Genomic DNA, 21,367 nt, shown 5'->3' with positions numbered 1-21,367 from the left:
CCCACCATCTCCTCCAAGTAGGGCCGTGCAGACTATTCGTTACTATTTGGTCGGACCAAATAATTTGGTCAAAACTGACGTTTACTATTCGCACCGACGAATCGAATAATGATTTTCAAAATTCTAGAATACCAAATAATGAGCTTCGAAAAACCGACTATTCTATAGCGGATAAAACAATTTGAAAGTGAATGTTTTTAACAGTTTATTGACCAAATTATTTGGTATTCGCAACCACTTTTTGAATTTTTCTGTTGATTTTGTGAATTTGAGGGCGCTGTCATAGAGATAGAAACATAAATGTTATGCTCCTATCCCTATGGGCGCTGTGATAATGTCCGCTGGACCGTGGCTAGATGACGCGACTGGGCAGACACACCCTTAAAATTCTGACGTGGCTACTGTTAAGTATTACCCGCGTTCACCGAGTCGCGTGATCTAGGAGGCTATAGCTGGAATCAGCCATTCAGTCTTTAGAAGTTCATAGACAAGGATAAATCATTAAAGGTTTTAACTTAAAGGGTACTGGTTATTATCAACTTCTCGCTGCGGAGCTAACTATATTGAACTTCCTAATAATATATCACTATAGTATACTTATTAAAAAAAATAGTATCATTTACATGGAACAGGTTATACATTGCAAAGCGAGTAGGGATATATTGACAACTAACCTAATTTTGATTAAAATAAAACCTTTGATTCGTTCAAAAATAAGTTTTCAGCTGTTCAAAAGTACCTTTCCGTGTCCCATTATTTATAAATTTGAAATTTGGTAGAATAGTTTTATAGAAATTTAAATTTGGTCGAATTTTTGAACTTCACACTATTTGGTCAAATTATTTGGTCATTTTCCTATTCCGAGCCGAGAGATGGCTCCCAAAAACACTGCTATTTGGTATTCGACGAATACCTTAAAAAGTACTATTCGCACAGCCCTACCTCCAAGTTAACTCATTGAGTTCCCATGGAGCAATGAAAATGGGAGAAGTAGTTGCTGCCATCGTTAAAGACCCTTTCAGCAGTATCAAGGTCTGCAATTTTTATTGCTCCTTGAAAGCGCACATTCGCCTTGAGAAGTTCAGATTTAGAATTGAATAATTCTCTCTTTGAAGCACATAATTTAAAATTTCAAAAGGGAAATTACGTAATGCCCGTGCCGCGGACCCAGGGCCGGAAATAAGCACAGTCAAACCGGGGGTCACTGGACACATGTCCTATAAGAAATTTTTCTTATTTCCGGCCCTGACCGCGGTGCCGCCCTTACTTATACCATCGTCTGCTACCATGACTGCTTCACAATTTAAACCGAAATTGGCCCCAACCTAAAGGGTTTTTGGATTTTCGCATTAAATTTTATTATTCTGTAACTTGTAGCCTTTCTTTCTTCTCACTCAATTTTTTGGCAACACTGGGGGAATGATTTTCGTAAAGGATTTGTTGTTTGTTTTTGATAAAAATAGCTTTAGTTTGAAAAGTTATGTCTTTAGAGTCAGACATTTCCGAAATGAGTTTAATAAATCTTCAAAGGGTGGCGCTTAAAGAGGTACTTGAGAAATTATTGCACCATCCGTGGTTTGCTCAGAAATTTTAAATTTCGCAAAACTGGACTTTGTTTATAGGAAATGGAGGAGAATGATTGCAACTGTGATCACTTAAGCAAAGATGATCAAATAAAGCAACTAAAAGCCAAGGTGAGTTTCAAAGCCTATAGCGTTTTGGCCAGTACAGCATGAGCCATCCAATTTAGTATCCCTTTAAAGCAAGTCTCAGCTGTGACTCTGGTTTAGTATTAAAAAACCAAGGGGGGAGTTGACTGACCCAATAACCTTATTAAAGGCTAGGTCTAGCTCCGCCCTTGAGGATGATTTCTGATTGTTTCCTGCCTTTGGCTACATAAAATTTGTGTGCAGAAGGTTGATCAGTGTGTTTCGGGCGCCACAGGAGCTGACATTTGCTTTAAAGTATAAATCGCAATAGAAAAGCCTCAAGTAAACCAATGTTTATTTGTGGGTGATTAGAAACACCAGAGAGTGCGATAGCTTTGCAAGAACTGTAAGCAAGGCTGCAGTTTGTGTGTGTAGACATAGAACTCTCAAAAGGCTCTTGTGGTGCCTTTTAATAATGCTATAAATGGTCGAGGGAAACATATCGCGCCCTCTGGTGGCGCCCTTGACCAAAAAACCCCTTCTGATCCCCCTTTGTCCAGGTCATTGTTGTTTTCTTTCTGGACACTTTAGAAGACATTCTGCGTAGAAGGAAGTCCCATTTTGTAATGCAGCCTATTTTTTCAGTGTAATGGTTTAATATCAAACGTGAAAAAAGAGAGAATGAGAACTTTGTTTACGATAAATGAGAAACTGGATGAAATTGAAAGGCTCAATGGGGTCATCAATGAGTTGGAAAGTGAAATCAAGGACCTGATGGTTTGTGACATTCTTCATTTTCATAGTCGATGTGAAAGAGAATCAGGTTCAAAGTATTAGTTCAATTATTGTTATTTGTTTATAACATAGGAGGAAAGTGAAAGAGCCAACATTGAATGTGTGAAGTTAGAACCTGTTGAAAATGATTTAGGACTGAATGAACAGGAATTATCTCATCCTGTTCTGATAAATCAACAAACAGAAGAACAAATACAAAGGTATTTAAAGCAAAAAACCAATGAGAACTTGTCCACGAGGGCGGATCCAAAACTAGGACTGTTCACGAGCTCGATGAGCTTTTTTAAGGTCGAGCCGAGCCGATACTATAGGCATCGAACCAATACGACTCGCGAGCTTAGTCACTGAAATAGTGCTTTCTTTTTAGTCCTTCTTTCCACCAATAGCGTTCCCTTATATTTTTACAAGAAATAAAGCGGGAAAATTTGCTCTCTCTCGCCTCTAACCGTCAGCACCGTCACACTTAACCGAGTGGGTTTTACTGAACCACTACATTCCTAAACATGGGATAGCATTTAGAGTCGTTCTCAAGTCTTAAGTTGGTAGTAACAATTTTTGTTAAACTTATATATGTTAACAGAGCTAGAGCCGAGCCAAGACCCAGCGCGGCTCGTGAACAGTCCTATCTAAAACTATAGCCTTTGCTAAGCTTGGCGGGCCAGTCATCTCCACCTCTCGACTATGGAAGCATCTTGTGTCATTTGTTTAAACTAAACCATAGCCAAGTCTCGGCTATGGTTAAGTTCAAGCTCAACTATAATTTTTTATTTGACTGACTAATTCGCGTCCATAAAACTTGATTCGTTAAGCCTTGCCACGATAATCGTGAATAAAATCAGAAGTATGTAATTCTTCGAGAGAAGTGTACCACAAAGCGGCTGGGTAATTGTAACATGATTCTTTCCAACATCATTTTACATTTGGAGCAAGGTTACTATCAAACCGAATCGTGCACATACGCGATAAATAGTTCCCTCATCATTACTCTATTACCCTATTGGCGCTTAACTATTTGCTAAGGCGCGTGCGCTTGTGGATTTTTGTCCCACGTCAAGACAATCAAGGTTTGTGGGTTGATTGCTGAGGATTAAGTACCAAGCAGTTATAGAATTCACCCCACGTTGTGATGCCCATCTGAAGTTTGTTGAGCAGGGTTATCTCCCAATCGTCGTGGGGATAAGACGTGTTTTTTTTTTGCTCTTCGATTTTTTGTTTAGCCTAGGCTTAGCTTCAGTGATAGAACAACTCAACTTTGAGTTTCCATTGAGAAACTTATAACTTATAACTTTGACTTGCAACATTCTTGCTTAATTGATGAAATGGGTAAGAATTGTCTGCCTGATTGTGAACTTAGAGGAGCTGGAGAGAAACATGGTAAAATGATATTCTGTGGATTTTGCAAAATCTGGTTCCACCTAACCTGCCAAGGCCTAAAGACTGCTATCTCCGGGTCTTTTTGGATTTGTGAAACTTGTGTGACGGATTTAATAACATTAAGGGAGACCATTGAAGATATAGATAACTTTAAAGAGGAATCCAAGACCTCTATCCAAAACCTTAACATATCCATCAAATCCATTAACCAAGAAATAATGGAGATCAAACAGCAATTACAGGAGATAACTAGCTCGACGAAGGAAATTCTGGACTCAAACCTCTCCAGCCAGCTTGAGGTACTTCAAAATAAAATTACAGTTATTCAAGAATCTACCGCTAATGCTTTTGTACTTTTGGACGGGAAAATAAATCGTGCCCTGGTAAAGCCAGGTCTATGAGTAAACCCGTCTTCTAATCCGGGACCTGACTCTCATAACAAAGATTCTCGTAACAAGGATACCCAAGCCATATGGCATGCCCCTCCTTTAATTATGCCGGTGCCTTTTCAGGAGAAGTCGTATACTAACATCCTGAAACGCTATGCGGTTAAGGGACAAAACCATACAACTTATCCCGAACCTAAAGCGCAACAACCTCAGCTCACAGTGAACAAGCTCAAACCTGGAAAATTGAAACGCCCTAATGGTATTGGTAAAATGCCGGAAGACCGTGATACCTCTTGTAAAATTAAGGCTGCAACCAAACAGACGTATGACTATTTTATCGGAAATTGTTCGAGTAAGGCTAGTGAAGCTGTGATAAGAGATCGCTTAATTGACTCTGGCATTACCGACGTTAGTATTCGGCAAACATATAAAACCAAAATTGGCAATACTGGTGTTAGAAATTTCATTATGAGAACAAATAGTGAGGCTAAGAAATTATTAAATCCGCTACTATGGCCTTCCGGGGTCTCTTGCAGAAAACTATCCGGTAGTCAGCCTCGTGAGGACTAGTTCTCCAAAGACCCGGGGTACAAACGATGATGCTAACTTACTAGTCTGGTCAAACTCACCTAAGTATACATAGCAACTTACAAACTGTAACTCCGAGGTCTGCGTACAAGATATATTGTTGCGTCTAAATGACTTAAATATTGACTCACCAAAAGTAACCATAAGCAAAAACTCGGAATACTGGACTACTAATTTTATTATTGAGTGCAGTAGTAAATTTGACAGTGTCATTAGAGATGTACAAAATTGGCCGAACCCTCTACGGATCAAAAGATTATGGGCGATCCCTAGCCCAGATATAAGTGATGTCGATAGTGACCTTGACAATACAGTATGACTAGACTCAGAAGGCTCTATCAACCAAGTTGATGATGTCAATAGTAACCGTGACAATACGGTATGACTGGACTCGGAAGGCTCTAACAACCGAGTCAAAAATAATTTAGGCAAAGCCACCCATGGTCTTAGAATAGGTCATCTAAATATAAGAAGTATTAAGTACAAAATTCATGAAATTGAATACTTATTAAGGGAGAACAATATTGACATCTTAGGTGTCACAGAGACCTGGCTAAATGATACAATCCCTGATGCGGTTTGTTATATTGCCGGATATTCTTTCTGGAGACAAGACCGTGTAAAAAAGGGAGGGGGTGGAGTAGGGATTTTCTGCAAATTACATTTAGCAGTTAACCTAGTGGAAATTATACCTGAAAACCAGCCGGAGAACTCGGCTTTGGAATCCATTTGGATTGAGATGCTTTTCCGAAATTCGGGAAGGTTCTTTATAGGAATTGTTTATATTCCGCCAGTGGTTAATATGACTGATACCCTAGAGGACTTACAAAATTGCCTCTCCTGTTTAAATAGTAGGCCTAATACAGAGTTAATTCTATTAGGTGATACAAACTGCGATATTTTACCCAGAATTAAAACGGCAAAGACCAAATTACTCATGCAAGCTTTAAAAAATTATAAACAAGTAGTTGCTAAGCCTACCAGAATAACTATCGACACTACAACTTTAATAGACCATATCTATACGAACTGTCCAAACCGAATTATTGACAGCTTTGTGCAAACTTGTAGCGCCTCGGATCACGACCTTACCTGGATTATATGGAAGAAGTCCTGTCCAAAGATATCCAAAGTAATAAAACCTGTTCGGAACTTCAAGAATACCAATATGGACCTTCTAGTATCTAATATTCAACGGGACCTAGGGAACATCAATTTTGAACTCAATGATCCCGAAAAGGGCTTGATCTATTTTTACAAACAATTAACTTCCATTTAAACATCCATGCCCCTGAGAAAAGCAACCCCTGGCTAACGCCTTATATCAAGCATCAAATGCACTTACGAGATGTATGTAAAACAAAATCTAGGAACCCTGGTGTAGTAGAAATATTTGGTCCACTGTACAGGAAGCAAAGGAACTTCGTGAACTCCTTGATATATAAGAGCAAAACTAGCTACTTTAAAAATTCTCTAACTCCAGTAGGTCTACTTTCTGGAGGGTAATTAAGCCACATATAAGTCATAAGTCGGATAAATTAATTACTTGTCTTAAGATAGGAACTGATACTATTGATTCTCCCAGAGATATAGTAAATGTACTAAATAAATATTATATAAATGTGGCTAGTGACCTACTAGAAAAAAATGACCTAGTGCCGGCTACCCTCCCTGTTTTACCTAAATCAGTTCAAACAAATGCTGAGGATAAATGTAAACTGCTCTCAACTTTCCCGCCTGTTACTGAAAATGAAATATTTAATATGCTGAAACAATTGAAAATAAATAAGGCTAGTGGAATAGAGGATTTTGGTCCGGTAATATATAAGGGCCTAGCGATAATTGCTAGACCATTAACCACTATTATAAACATGATCTTGTCTACGGGCGTGTTCCCTCCACAATGGAAAACTGCGAAAATCATCCCAGCTTTTAAATCTGGTGATAAAAGAATACCCAAAAACTATAGACCGATCTCTATTCTGCCGACCTTAACTCTTATATGCGAAAAACTAGTGTATAAATCGGTATATCACCACCTGGAAAATAATAACGCTTTATATCAATACCAAAGTGGATTCAGATCAGGCCATTCTACAGAAGAACAAATACAAAGGTATTTAAAGCAAAAAACCAATGAGAACTTGTCCACGAGGGCGGATCCAAAACTAGGACTGTTCACGAGCTCGATGAGCTTTTTTAAGGTCGAGCCGAGCCGATACTATAGGCATCGAACCAATACGACTCGCGAGCTTAGTCACTGAAATAGTGCTTTCTTTTTAGTCCTTCTTTCCACCAATAGCGTTCCCTTATATTTTTACAAGAAATAAAGCGGGAAAATTTGCTCTCTCTCGCCTCTAACCGTCAGCACCGTCACACTTAACCGAGTGGGTTTTACTGAACCACTACATTCCTAAACATGGGATAGCATTTAGAGTCGTTCTCAAGTCTTAAGTTGGTAGTAACAATTTTTGTTAAACTTATATATGTTAACAGAGCTAGAGCCGAGCCAAGACCCAGCGCGGCTCGTGAACAGTCCTATCTAAAACTATAGCCTTTGCTAAGCTTGGCGGGCCAGTCATCTCCACCTCTCGACTATGGAAGCATCTTGTGTCATTTGTTTAAACTAAACCATAGCCAAGTCTCGGCTATGGTTAAGTTCAAGCTCAACTATAATTTTTTATTTGACTGACTAATTCGCGTCCATAAAACTTGATTCGTTAAGCCTTGCCACGATAATCGTGAATAAAATCAGAAGTATGTAATTCTTCGAGAGAAGTGTACCACAAAGCGGCTGGGTAATTGTAACATGATTCTTTCCAACATCATTTTACATTTGGAGCAAGGTTACTATCAAACCGAATCGTGCACATACGCGATAAATAGTTCCCTCATCATTACTCTATTACCCTATTGGCGCTTAACTATTTGCTAAGGCGCGTGCGCTTGTGGATTTTTGTCCCACGTCAAGACAATCAAGGTTTGTGGGTTGATTGCTGAGGATTAAGTACCAAGCAGTTATAGAATTCACCCCACGTTGTGATGCCCATCTGAAGTTTGTTGAGCAGGGTTATCTCCCAATCGTCGTGGGGATAAGACGTGTTTTTTTTTTGCTCTTCGATTTTTTGTTTAGCCTAGGCTTAGCTTCAGTGATAGAACAACTCAACTTTGAGTTTCCATTGAGAAACTTATAACTTATAACTTTGACTTGCAACATTCTTGCTTAATTGATGAAATGGGTAAGAATTGTCTGCCTGATTGTGAACTTAGAGGAGCTGGAGAGAAACATGGTAAAATGATATTCTGTGGATTTTGCAAAATCTGGTTCCACCTAACCTGCCAAGGCCTAAAGACTGCTATCTCCGGGTCTTTTTGGATTTGTGAAACTTGTGTGACGGATTTAATAACATTAAGGGAGACCATTGAAGATATAGATAACTTTAAAGAGGAATCCAAGACCTCTATCCAAAACCTTAACATATCCATCAAATCCATTAACCAAGAAATAATGGAGATCAAACAGCAATTACAGGAGATAACTAGCTCGACGAAGGAAATTCTGGACTCAAACCTCTCCAGCCAGCTTGAGGTACTTCAAAATAAAATTACAGTTATTCAAGAATCTACCGCTAATGCTTTTGTACTTTTGGACGGGAAAATAAATCGTGCCCTGGTAAAGCCAGGTCTATGAGTAAACCCGTCTTCTAATCCGGGACCTGACTCTCATAACAAAGATTCTCGTAACAAGGATACCCAAGCCATATGGCATGCCCCTCCTTTAATTATGCCGGTGCCTTTTCAGGAGAAGTCGTATACTAACATCCTGAAACGCTATGCGGTTAAGGGACAAAACCATACAACTTATCCCGAACCTAAAGCGCAACAACCTCAGCTCACAGTGAACAAGCTCAAACCTGGAAAATTGAAACGCCCTAATGGTATTGGTAAAATGCCGGAAGACCGTGATACCTCTTGTAAAATTAAGGCTGCAACCAAACAGACGTATGACTATTTTATCGGAAATTGTTCGAGTAAGGCTAGTGAAGCTGTGATAAGAGATCGCTTAATTGACTCTGGCATTACCGACGTTAGTATTCGGCAAACATATAAAACCAAAATTGGCAATACTGGTGTTAGAAATTTCATTATGAGAACAAATAGTGAGGCTAAGAAATTATTAAATCCGCTACTATGGCCTTCCGGGGTCTCTTGCAGAAAACTATCCGGTAGTCAGCCTCGTGAGGACTAGTTCTCCAAAGACCCGGGGTACAAACGATGATGCTAACTTACTAGTCTGGTCAAACTCACCTAAGTATACATAGCAACTTACAAACTGTAACTCCGAGGTCTGCGTACAAGATATATTGTTGCGTCTAAATGACTTAAATATTGACTCACCAAAAGTAACCATAAGCAAAAACTCGGAATACTGGACTACTAATTTTATTATTGAGTGCAGTAGTAAATTTGACAGTGTCATTAGAGATGTACAAAATTGGCCGAACCCTCTACGGATCAAAAGATTATGGGCGATCCCTAGCCCAGATATAAGTGATGTCGATAGTGACCTTGACAATACAGTATGACTAGACTCAGAAGGCTCTATCAACCAAGTTGATGATGTCAATAGTAACCGTGACAATACGGTATGACTGGACTCGGAAGGCTCTAACAACCGAGTCAAAAATAATTTAGGCAAAGCCACCCATGGTCTTAGAATAGGTCATCTAAATATAAGAAGTATTAAGTACAAAATTCATGAAATTGAATACTTATTAAGGGAGAACAATATTGACATCTTAGGTGTCACAGAGACCTGGCTAAATGATACAATCCCTGATGCGGTTTGTTATATTGCCGGATATTCTTTCTGGAGACAAGACCGTGTAAAAAAGGGAGGGGGTGGAGTAGGGATTTTCTGCAAATTACATTTAGCAGTTAACCTAGTGGAAATTATACCTGAAAACCAGCCGGAGAACTCGGCTTTGGAATCCATTTGGATTGAGATGCTTTTCCGAAATTCGGGAAGGTTCTTTATAGGAATTGTTTATATTCCGCCAGTGGTTAATATGACTGATACCCTAGAGGACTTACAAAATTGCCTCTCCTGTTTAAATAGTAGGCCTAATACAGAGTTAATTCTATTAGGTGATACAAACTGCGATATTTTACCCAGAATTAAAACGGCAAAGACCAAATTACTCATGCAAGCTTTAAAAAATTATAAACAAGTAGTTGCTAAGCCTACCAGAATAACTATCGACACTACAACTTTAATAGACCATATCTATACGAACTGTCCAAACCGAATTATTGACAGCTTTGTGCAAACTTGTAGCGCCTCGGATCACGACCTTACCTGGATTATATGGAAGAAGTCCTGTCCAAAGATATCCAAAGTAATAAAACCTGTTCGGAACTTCAAGAATACCAATATGGACCTTCTAGTATCTAATATTCAACGGGACCTAGGGAACATCAATTTTGAACTCAATGATCCCGAAAAGGGCTTGATCTATTTTTACAAACAATTAACTTCCATTTAAACATCCATGCCCCTGAGAAAAGCAACCCCTGGCTAACGCCTTATATCAAGCATCAAATGCACTTACGAGATGTATGTAAAACAAAATCTAGGAACCCTGGTGTAGTAGAAATATTTGGTCCACTGTACAGGAAGCAAAGGAACTTCGTGAACTCCTTGATATATAAGAGCAAAACTAGCTACTTTAAAAATTCTCTAACTCCAGTAGGTCTACTTTCTGGAGGGTAATTAAGCCACATATAAGTCATAAGTCGGATAAATTAATTACTTGTCTTAAGATAGGAACTGATACTATTGATTCTCCCAGAGATATAGTAAATGTACTAAATAAATATTATATAAATGTGGCTAGTGACCTACTAGAAAAAAATGACCTAGTGCCGGCTACCCTCCCTGTTTTACCTAAATCAGTTCAAACAAATGCTGAGGATAAATGTAAACTGCTCTCAACTTTCCCGCCTGTTACTGAAAATGAAATATTTAATATGCTGAAACAATTGAAAATAAATAAGGCTAGTGGAATAGAGGATTTTGGTCCGGTAATATATAAGGGCCTAGCGATAATTGCTAGACCATTAACCACTATTATAAACATGATCTTGTCTACGGGCGTGTTCCCTCCACAATGGAAAACTGCGAAAATCATCCCAGCTTTTAAATCTGGTGATAAAAGAATACCCAAAAACTATAGACCGATCTCTATTCTGCCGACCTTAACTCTTATATGCGAAAAACTAGTGTATAAATCGGTATATCACCACCTGGAAAATAATAACGCTTTATATCAATACCAAAGTGGATTCAGATCAGGCCATTCTACTATAACCTGTATCTTTGACCTCTACGAAACCATCTTAAAAAATCTGAATAATGGACTATATATGTCATGCTAGTTTTTATTGACATGTCAAAGGCATTTGACACTGTTCAACATGACTTACTACTGTCTGATCTTGAGCAGCAGGGTATCAGTGATATTGCCTTGAACTGGTTTACTACCTACCTTGCTGCACGAGGGCAGATGGTATATCATAATGGGCATTACTCTGATAAGCTGGTCATTAAACATGGTGTACCTCAGGGTAGCGTTATGGGCCCGCTACTTTTTAACATATATACGACAGATATTCATGACTCTTTAAAAGGATCAGTTTCCAAAGAGTATGCGGACGACACAGCTCTTGTAGCAGCTAATAATAATTTACAGCATCTAATTAGAGATGTTGAGAATGATTTAACCAATCTAAAAAATAAAGTTACGAGTAAAGGCCTTATCATAAATATTGATGAAACAAATTTCATGTTAATCTCCCCGAACATGAAAATGAGAAACGAGTCTAAGGAATGCGTTGACCTGTGTCATGGTACAGTTAAGAGAGTTAGCCAGTTTAAATATTTGGGCCTATGGTTAGATGATCAGCTGTCTTGGACGGCCCATGTTGATTATTTAGTAAAGAAAGTTGATATGAGACTATGGACTCTAAGACCGTTACAGAACTATTTGGATTCTGAAACCATAAGATTGCTCTATATGGCCTGCATTCAGCCACTTATTGCGTATGGGATTATATTTTACTACAATGCCGGTAAAGCAAATAAAGATAAGCTAAGCGCTATTCATACGAAGTGCTCTAAACTCATATCTAAATCTAAAAAATTCTCCTCTGCCACTCTGGCTAGGACTGTTGCTAACATAAAAAATCCAGAATTATATTAGTTACACGCGCTAATGGTATTCATGTTTAAAGTAAAAAATGGTCTATTACCAGAATATGTCCTAAACTGGTTCCCTGCTAGAAAATCTGATATAAGTACCCGAGGGGATAGTCTAAATTTTTATACCGAATGTTGTACCACGGGCAACAGAAATAAGAGTACTAAATTACAAGGGGTTAAAATATGGAACGCATTAACAAACCCGATCAAATCTATACAGACTGTAAAATTGTTTAAGTCTGCCATTCATGAATACTTCGCTGAATCGAAAGAGTATACGGTCTGAATCAATTGTTTTATGTAGCTTTATAGAATATTGCTTATCACATTTTTTAAATTGTTTTTACTCATGTTAAATTAATTAATTAATCGGACGCCATTGTAAATAAGGGTTTTCCCTTAATGGTATATCCAATAAAAAAGCTTCTATTATTATTATTATTATTAAAGCAATTGTTCAAAAAGGGTGAGCCTGGGAAGAATCATGTTACATATAACTAAAGTATTAAGAGGTTACAGAGTGTCATCCTTCTTCCATTATCCCCTTCTGATAAAATGTATTTATCTTTTATTACTGTTGCTATATCAGTTTTGACGATTTTTTATTTGCGTAGTTCGCTAAGTATACCAGCTGAGATACCCAGCAACATTTTCCAAAGTCTGCTTAAAGTGGAAGATACGAACCCCGAGCAATCTGCTATGGGTAGGGTTTGACACAACCTAATGTTGTGCTCGTTTAATAAAACTATAAATTATGTTTATATTTTCATTTTAATCATTAAGGTTCATTGGTAAAAGCTGAAGGTGATTGCAATGTCCAAGGCACGCTGACTGAAGAAGATATTAAGGAAGAATCACCTGAATGTGACGCGGAGGTTGGCAAAGGAAACACATCCCAAAGGCTCAATGGGGTCATTAATGAGTTGGAAAGTAAAATCAAGGACCTGATGGTTTGTAAAATTCTTCATTTTCATAGTCGATGTGAAAGAGAATCAGGTTAAAAGTATTAGTTCAATTATTGTTATTTGTTTATAACATAGGAGGAAAGTGAAAGAGCCAACATTGAATGTGTGAAGTTAGAACCTGTTGAAAATGATTTAGGACTGAATGAACAGGAATTATCTCATCCTGTTCTGATAAATCAACAAACAGAAGAACAAATACAAAGGTATTTAAAGCAAAAAACCAATGAGAACTTGTCCACGAGGACGGATCTAAAACTAGGACTGTTCATGAGCTTGAGCCAGCTTGGGCTCGTGCCGAGCGAGCCGAGTCGAGACTTTGGCGGCTTGATTAATTAACGAACGAGCCGAGCCGATAGGCATCGAACCAATACGACTCGCGAGTTTAGTCACTGAAATAGTGCTTTCTTTTTAGTCCTTCTTTCCACCAATAGCGTTCTGTTGTATTTTTACAAGAAATAAAGCGTGGGAAAATTTGCTCTCTCTCGCCTCTAACCGTGAGCATATAACGATTTCTTCACACTTTACCGAGCGGGTTTTACTGAACCACTACATTCCTAAACATGGGATAGCATTTAGAGTCGTTTTCAAGTCTTATGTTGGTAGTAACAATTTTTGTGAAACATATATATGTTAACCGAGCTAGAGCAGAGCCAAGACCCAGCTCGGCTCGTGAATAGCCCTGTCTAAAACTAGCCTTTGCTTAGCTTAGCGGGCCAGTCATCTCCACCTCTCGTCTATGGGAACATCTTGTGTCATTTGTTTAAACTAAACCATAGCCAAGTGATTAAGTTTAAGCTCAAGTATAATTTTTTATTTGACTGACTAATTCGCGTCCATAAAACTTGATTCGTTAAGCCTTGCCACGATAATCGTGAATAAAATCAGAAGTATGTAATTCTTCGAGAGAAGTGTACCACAAAGCGGGGTAAGTGTAACTAGTGCTGTGCGAGTACTCGATCGAGTATCGAGCCGAGTACTCGACTTGATACTCGATAAGAGATTTTCTGAGACTCGAAAAAGTTTCGAGTTTCAAACCAAGGCTCGAACCTGCTTTTGGAAGGCCTTTAACTCTGAAAATGGGATGTAGTAGCTATAAAAATCTACTAGGAAGTCACACTTATTGGTTAACAGACGCGAGTTTAGTGTCTATTGGGCAGCTTAGATCATAATAGCAGTGTAACGTAGTTGGGTAGTTGCTCCTAGCTGGTTCAATAGTGGAAGTAAAAGTATTAAAATACGGTTAATAATAGCGTTGACTATTGTAATTATATTTTTATTTAATTAATTTATAATTTTTTTTAAGTTCAGCTTAGTAATTTTCGTTTGGGACTTTGCGCGAAGTATAACAATGGCTAGTGACTAAAGAGTGGAATGAGATTAAGAAGAAGATATTGATGAGGAATTAGTTTGTTAAATTTAAAGGGAAGAAGACTAATGGTGTCTGGGAATTGTTTTAAGTAGTTGTCGATGATCAAAATTACACTAAATGTCTATTATGAGAGCGATAAATTAACAGAAAGTGCTGAAATACTGAAAAACCAATTCCCAATTACTCGATAAATACTAGAAACAAATTTTCCAACTACTCGATACTCTATTCGAGTACTCGAGACTCGGCTCGATACTCGTTAAGGGAAAATTTCAATACTCGAGGCTCGACTCGAAACCAAAAATTCGAGGCTCGCACAGCCCTAAGTGTAACGTCATTCTTCCCAACATCAGAACATTTGGAGCAAGTTAACTAAACTGAATCACATACGTGATAAATAGTTCCATCATCAGTGCTCTATTAGCGCTTAACTGTTTGCCAAAGCGCGCTGATGGACTTTTGTCCCACGTCTAGGCGAGGTTTGTGGGTTGTTTGCTGGGGATTTAGTGTCAAACAGTTATAGAATTCACCCCACGTTGTGATGCCCATCTGAAGTTTGTTGAGCGGGAAAGCAAATGTTCAAAAAGGGTGAGCCTGGGAAGAATCATGTTACATATCAAAACTTGCCGAGGTTAACGGTAATAGTTAGTATAGGGCGCTGTAGGTTAGCTGTGGCATAGGGGCTAGCCACCACCCCTCTATGTATTGTAAAGGGACCCACCTGTAAACAAGCCACAGGCTTAGTGTGGAAATCCCTTCATAGACAAAGCTTAGATTATTATTATTATTATTATTATTATTATATAACTAAAGTATTAAGAGGTTTCAGAGTGTCATCCACTCATCCTTTTTTCTACTATCCCCTTCTGATAAAATGTATTAATCTTTTATTGCTGTTGCTATATCAGTTTTGACGATTTTTTATTTGCGTAGTTCGCTAAGTGTACCAGCTGAGATACCCAGCAACATTTACCAAAGTCTGCTTAAAGTGGAAGCCACGGACCTCGAGCAATTTGGTTTAGGTATGGTGTCACATTATCGTAATCCTGACATGCAATCTGATGTAGTTCCAGTTTAATGAAACTATTAGGGTTATTTTTTCGTTTCGATCATTTAGGTTCGTTGGTAAAAGCTGAAGGTGCTTGCAATGTCCAAGGCACGCTGACTGAAGAAGATATTAAGGAAGAATCACCCGAATGTGACGCGGAGGTTGGCAAAGGAAACACATCCCAAACTAAAACTACCTCGAATGCGGGTCTTGGAACGCGAATTATGAAACTGTGTATTCCTAAACTAAAATACAGTGACTGTGTTCCTTATTTACCTAACCTTGAGGGCGAAAGACAGTTGGAAATGTCTCCTGTCCCAACGACAGATTCGCCTCTCGAGAACAATCTTAAAATTAACAATTCTTATCGTAAATCACGAATTTCTTCGACAAAGAGAGGTAATGAGAGTAAAGCAACTCGATCCAAGAAATTGCGTCATGAAAAACGTTGGGAATTGTCGTCGCTTGACGCAAATATGGAAAGCAGTTCTCTAGAAGAAGCTCCAGAGAAGAATCTTGATGATAACCAATCCAAAATGACCTTGACCGATTCAAAGAAAACTGATAATAGACAAAACCAAACTATGAAACTGTACTTGCCAAGCGATTCACCAAGAGTACCGATTGAAGTTGAAGATAATACTTCAGTGTCCAGCTCTGATGCATCCGAAAGTAGCTCGTCAAATAATTCCGAAAGTAATACAACTTCTGCCAGTTCCGAAATTGGTAAGTCATTTTACGCTTAGGGTCAGCAATGGTTTTCGGGACAGGAACATAAAACTCGAAAATCGTCAAAATTGACCCACTTACAGTAGAAACCTCACCAAAAACAGAGTATGTTTCGAAATATTCTAGTGGTAGTTCCCCTAACAGGTTTTTAACCCGGTCCTTTCTAACCCTCATTTCTTCCGTCTTCCCTGGGATTTTTCAACCTAACCATGAGTTAATAATATGTCAGCTCCCTATAAGTTACTCAGGCAATTCATTCTTATACTCCAGCGTTTTCTCCCGCGCCGCCGGCGTCCCAATTATATGCGACGCTCCCCGGAAGCGCGTGTAGTGGAAGCTAGCCAATGATATCGGAGCTATTTAAGCAGCCGAATATTTAGCTCAGTAGCCTCGGTTAAGGAAACAGTTAAGAGATCAGTGGATTGGATTTATCTCAGTTGTATGATTTTCTCGTTTCTAGTCACAATAACAACACTTATCTTTAGCATTCTTGATCAATATCGGTAAATTGCATTGAGTTCGTGCATTTTTTTGTCTCAGTACTGATATGACACAAACGCCACGATTTAATGTTAAATTGTTAAAACATAAACATTCACGACTAAAACACTGCATTGGTGAAAAAGCAGCCGGACGACTCGAGGTAGAGGAGCAATACGAGCGGGATTTTTTTTTTTTCGACTAGAGAGAGCGCAACATTCGGATTTTTTTCCCGCGAGGGCGAAATGAGAAAAAATCGCTGGATACATTACGCCTATGGAGCCTGAGTAACTTATAGGGAGCTAACATATTATTAACTCATGACCTAACCTAAGCATTTTAAAGTTTCCAAAAATCTTGTCTCATTTAAATTAATAGGTTTTTAGCTTTATAAGATTTTTTTTTTCAATTTAAACGGGAAATTGTTCCAGCGAATAATATTAAACTTAATATTTGATTACCTAAATTCAGCGGTTGAGCCTGAGCTCCGTGGCCACCGGACGAGAAAAAATTCCCTTTTAAAGGTGGAATTCATAAAAATACAGGTACCTGGCCGTCTTTGGTGTCTTAAAGAGCCCATGCATATTTAGCTCAGATTGATAAGACCTTAGTACTTTACTCACAATGGTCTTTGAAATTGTGAATAATTTCATCTAAAGAATATTTTGAGACCCTACTCCGTCTTTATAGCAGTACTCGAGTCTATTCAAGTGGTCAATCGGTTCTTAAGGTAGTGCCGAAGGAACCGCGTCACCGAATAATTGTGTTAGGTTCTATACGAGGCGTTTCAAATTCTACAGGGCCGGTAGGCCCTTGTAGATATGACATGACACCCTTCCGTAATGTTAAAGAAAAAGTCACACCTTTTAGGGTTAGCGTCCCATAGAAAAAGCATTAAAAAATTTTCGGTTTTTTAACGAAATGGTCATAGGTCATACGGGAAAAGTATAGCGAAGTTAGTTTTCGCAATACTTCTAAATTAACAAGCATTTATTAAATGGGAAACTTACGTGTTTCGATTTTTAATTAATGAATTCTAATTTTTGTAATTTAACTAATTAAGATAGTACGTCAAAAAATTACTTTTGGGCCAGAAGTCAGCCTAACCTTATAGCACGCTTAAACCTAATTCTACATTTCGTTCTCGTTGACAACTAGAAGGGCCTAGGTTTGTGGGTGCTAACAAGTTACGTTGACATATTTCAAATGTTGGCTTTCTTGCTGATTTTCCTAATTTCTTAGCAGTGGACGCTAACAAATTACTTTGGTATTTCAACCGAGCTTGAGCACCTTTATATGTATTTTCTAATTAACTGTAGCACCCTTAATAAGAAATACGTCGTTATCAGGTCGAATTTTCGTCTAGAAAAGTAATTCAGGTAAATAATTACAGTTAACAGAGGTTTTTATATCATTTAAAGTAAGTTTTTGAACGTTCTTTACGGCCAAGGCTTAAGTTGTATAGACTAATAGCACCCCATCTTATTTCCCCATAGAGCTTAATACAGTCGAAGGCAGAGGGCTGCCATTACCCTATTTTAGTTACTCTTTAAAGATTATTAAAAAGGCTGATTTCCAGCTCTCATTTGTTTTGGAATCCTGTGTATAGTCTGCTCAATTTTATGCTAGAAACATAGCCTAACCGGGTTAACACTAGGCTTTTTATGCTGTATTTACCGTGTGCGCTTCCAATAAATGGCATACCTATTCAAATTATTAACGTGTTGAAATAAAGATAATGCTTTTCACCCTGTGAAAAGATCGAAAACTTCAAAATACTACTCGTAAGATGACAAAAAGTTTAATATGTTTTCCCTACTGCAGAGTCGTGATGTTTACGTTAGCGCAGCTTAACTATTTGTTACCAACAGTGGATTTTGTTAATTCATAAATATAAGTAACAGTGGTGCTGATTAATCCAGGAGGACAGTGTCGTTATGTAATTTAATTAGTCAAATAATTTCCATGTTTACATCAGCGCAGATTTTTCCAACGTAACCACGTCAGCAACGGAGGGTTACGTTGTTGGCTATCTCCACAGTTCACATTTATTTGTCTAAATTGCTATGAATTGTTTAGGTATTTAATTTAATTACTGTTATTGAAGCCAAAGTTGCTAAACTATAGAATCACATCATTCATTAACATATGTTATAGATGATTTTTATGTTACCGCAAATTTAGCACGTGGTATGATAAAAGTTTAACACATTGTGTTGGCAAGAATGAAAAACTCTTCTAAACTTTACAATTAAGGTGATTTGAAACTCATTTTATAAGCTAAATCAACACTGCCAAACCTCAATCCTTCATTAATTTCATCTTAATTATGTATAATTAACGTTAATTTAAACATGAAATATACATATTTGGATGAGAACTCGAGTAACTCTGAAATAAAATACTTAATTAAGATTAAAACTGCACAAGCTGTTAGTATAGCCCCATGTTTTCTATCTCATACTTAGTTAATTTAAATTATCTTTAAAGTACATTAATAGGCGCGAAATTTGAAAGTTTAAGGTAAAATAAGAGTCAAAACCCACTAAAAATTGCAATTAAGGTTAAGTATATATTGAAAGTCATTTATAACCTAAATGTACACTGCCGAAATACAATCTTACGTTAATTTTAAATCAATTAAATATAATTAACGTGAAATTAAACCAAAAATATTCATTTTTTGGATTAAAAGCTCAAATAACTTTTAAATAAACTGTTTAATTAAGATTAAAACTACCCAAGCCGTTGGTAAATCCCAATGTTTTCTATTTCACACTTCAGTTAATTTCAACTATGTTTAAAGTACATTAATTGGCGCGAAATTCAAAAGTTTAGGGTAAAATAATGACTGTGGCAAAAATGTTAAACTGCACAAAATATTCCAATTAGGGTAAAAAATTCCAATAAATTATACTTTTAAGCTTAATCCACTCTCCCGAACTGCGCTCAAATTAAGATTAAAACAACGCAAGTTTTTCGCACAGCCACAGATGTTTCCTATTTCGCTTTCGAATTAATTTAATTCATCATTAAAATACATCAAAAGCGCATACTTATTTTAGAGTAATTGCAATTAAAGTTAATATTTCATTGAAACTTGTATTATAAACTAAATCCACACTAGATAAACCGTTAAATTAAACTTAATTAAGTATAATTAATGTGAAATTAACCCAAAACACGAATGTTTTTGGTAAATTCATGGATACCTTATAATTAAAGTAACAAATTATAATTAAAACTACACTTATCTTTCACTCAGCCTCCATTTTCCTGTTTAATTCTTACACTTAAAAAATTTAAAATCATTTTTCCCATATTGAAAAGAGAGCCATTGAAAAGGCGCGAAATTTAAAAGTGTTTTGGGGGGAGGGGGCGGGGGTACAGTTTGTGTGCCTTTTTAACAGGAGTATTGTTACAATTGTAACCCTACAGACCTTGTATTTCTAATGGAACCGGCAATACCGCAACGCTGAGCCGAAAAACCAGGATGGTAATTGTTTGGACCTATCGGGTGAGGACATTGGAGCACCAAAAACATACCGCGGTGTCACTTGTTGAACGTTAAAGCGACCTTCATCACTTTAAATCCCATGACCTGCTCAATCTGGCAATCTTTGAAAACTCAACTTTGAGGTACTTCCGGTCCCTTTTGATATACAGGGTCTTCAGTGTAGGAGCTAAGTAGTAGAATTACAGTAGTTAGTCTCGTTTCCTAGCAAAATGCCAACCTGTTCTAACCAGGACAAATTGGACAGGATGTTTTTTTGGGTGAAGGTCGCAGTAACGTTCAACTAAAGGCAGTGCTTTATGCCGAACGGTTTCGACACCGACAACAACCGGTGCGAAGCACCTTTTCCGACATTGGCGAGCACCTTCGTGATTTCGGTAGTGCAAGATCATGAACGTAGAAGAGACTGTATAGTCTGTAATGAGGATATAGATTTTGACATCGTAGCACGTTTTGAAGCCAATTCATGCTAATAGTAGAGCGGTGGAACAAGAAGTTGCACTAAGCCATTCTACTGTTTGTGCCAGTTTACAAGGGCATCATTACTGGCATTATCATACCCCCTACATCAAGCCTTAACGGACGAGGATTTCCCAAGACGGCAATACCATTAGTCTTACCATGCGTCATGAGTTTACTGCTTGCAAATGTATTGCAAGACATGGACAGTCGTCTGGAAGATTGCCTAAACCACAATGGTAGAAACGTCGAATATATTTACGTTGAGGTGTTTACCAAACAGTTAAGAGGTTGCAATTTGAGGCCCACGTTCTAAGACTAATCGTAGGACAGTGCTTCAAAATATTTTGTTGCATTCTCCAGTATTCTTTTTGTACCTTGTCACTCGTTGTCACTTGCATACAATAAAACATGAATTCTAAACATTTATTTACACCCTGTATAATTTAGTATGACATCACCCGTTGGCAGTATTGGGGGTTGTACATAAAGGAAGCTGTTGGTCTGATCTCGACACCACTGTATACGTATACAGTGTACGAAACAAATATTTTTCTTCCATATTTCAAATACCGTCGTTTTTAAGCTTCTTTCATAAATAAAGTGCAACATTATATGCTTATCGAAATCAATGTTATTGGATATAAGTTAAATGTAATTAACGATACTGAAGGACTTCTTTAAGCAATTAGAAATAGATCAACCCCAAATGTATGACGGTAAAGCAAACATAATTATTCAAAATTT

General features: G+C 37.7%; 1 protein-coding gene and 1 long non-coding RNA gene across 3 annotated transcripts in view; both read left to right on the top strand.

Annotated features, from left to right (window-relative positions):
• Nucleotides 1–210: 210 nt before the first annotated feature.
• LOC149658795 (uncharacterized) overlaps nucleotides 211–21,367 on the top strand; it is a 31,775-nt gene continuing 10,618 nt past the window's right edge. Inside the window, exons 1-9 of the mRNA XM_089844406.1 lie at nucleotides 211–1,546; nucleotides 1,623–1,694; nucleotides 2,295–2,426; nucleotides 2,517–2,644; nucleotides 12,671–12,759; nucleotides 12,840–13,006; nucleotides 13,097–13,224; nucleotides 15,324–15,412; nucleotides 15,508–16,164. Of these exons, the coding sequence (XP_089700532.1) occupies nucleotides 1,481–1,546; nucleotides 1,623–1,694; nucleotides 2,295–2,426; nucleotides 2,517–2,644; nucleotides 12,671–12,759; nucleotides 12,840–13,006; nucleotides 13,097–13,224; nucleotides 15,324–15,412; nucleotides 15,508–16,164 (1,528 nt within the window). The 5' untranslated portion in view covers nucleotides 211–1,480. The remainder of the gene's footprint in view (nucleotides 1,547–1,622; nucleotides 1,695–2,294; nucleotides 2,427–2,516; nucleotides 2,645–12,670; nucleotides 12,760–12,839; nucleotides 13,007–13,096; nucleotides 13,225–15,323; nucleotides 15,413–15,507; nucleotides 16,165–21,367) is intronic.
• On the top strand, nucleotides 16,192–21,049 carry LOC149658797 (uncharacterized). 2 transcript variants are annotated; one of them, XR_016369943.1, is made up of 3 exons: nucleotides 17,453–18,026; nucleotides 18,144–18,903; nucleotides 20,086–21,049. It is a non-coding gene; the product is annotated as an uncharacterized LOC149658797 (long non-coding RNA). The 2 variants fall into 2 exon arrangements; XR_016369942.1 differs by having other exon boundaries at nucleotides 16,192–18,903.

This window comes from Phalangium opilio, unplaced genomic scaffold (genome assembly GCF_054372755.1).
Source record: "Phalangium opilio isolate 3A_F unplaced genomic scaffold, DU_Popi_V2 ptg000075l_1, whole genome shotgun sequence".
NCBI classification, from domain to species: domain Eukaryota; kingdom Metazoa; phylum Arthropoda; class Arachnida; order Opiliones; family Phalangiidae; genus Phalangium; species Phalangium opilio.
Note: the sequence above shows the minus strand (reverse complement) of the source record. Positions and strands in the feature narration are given on the sequence as shown.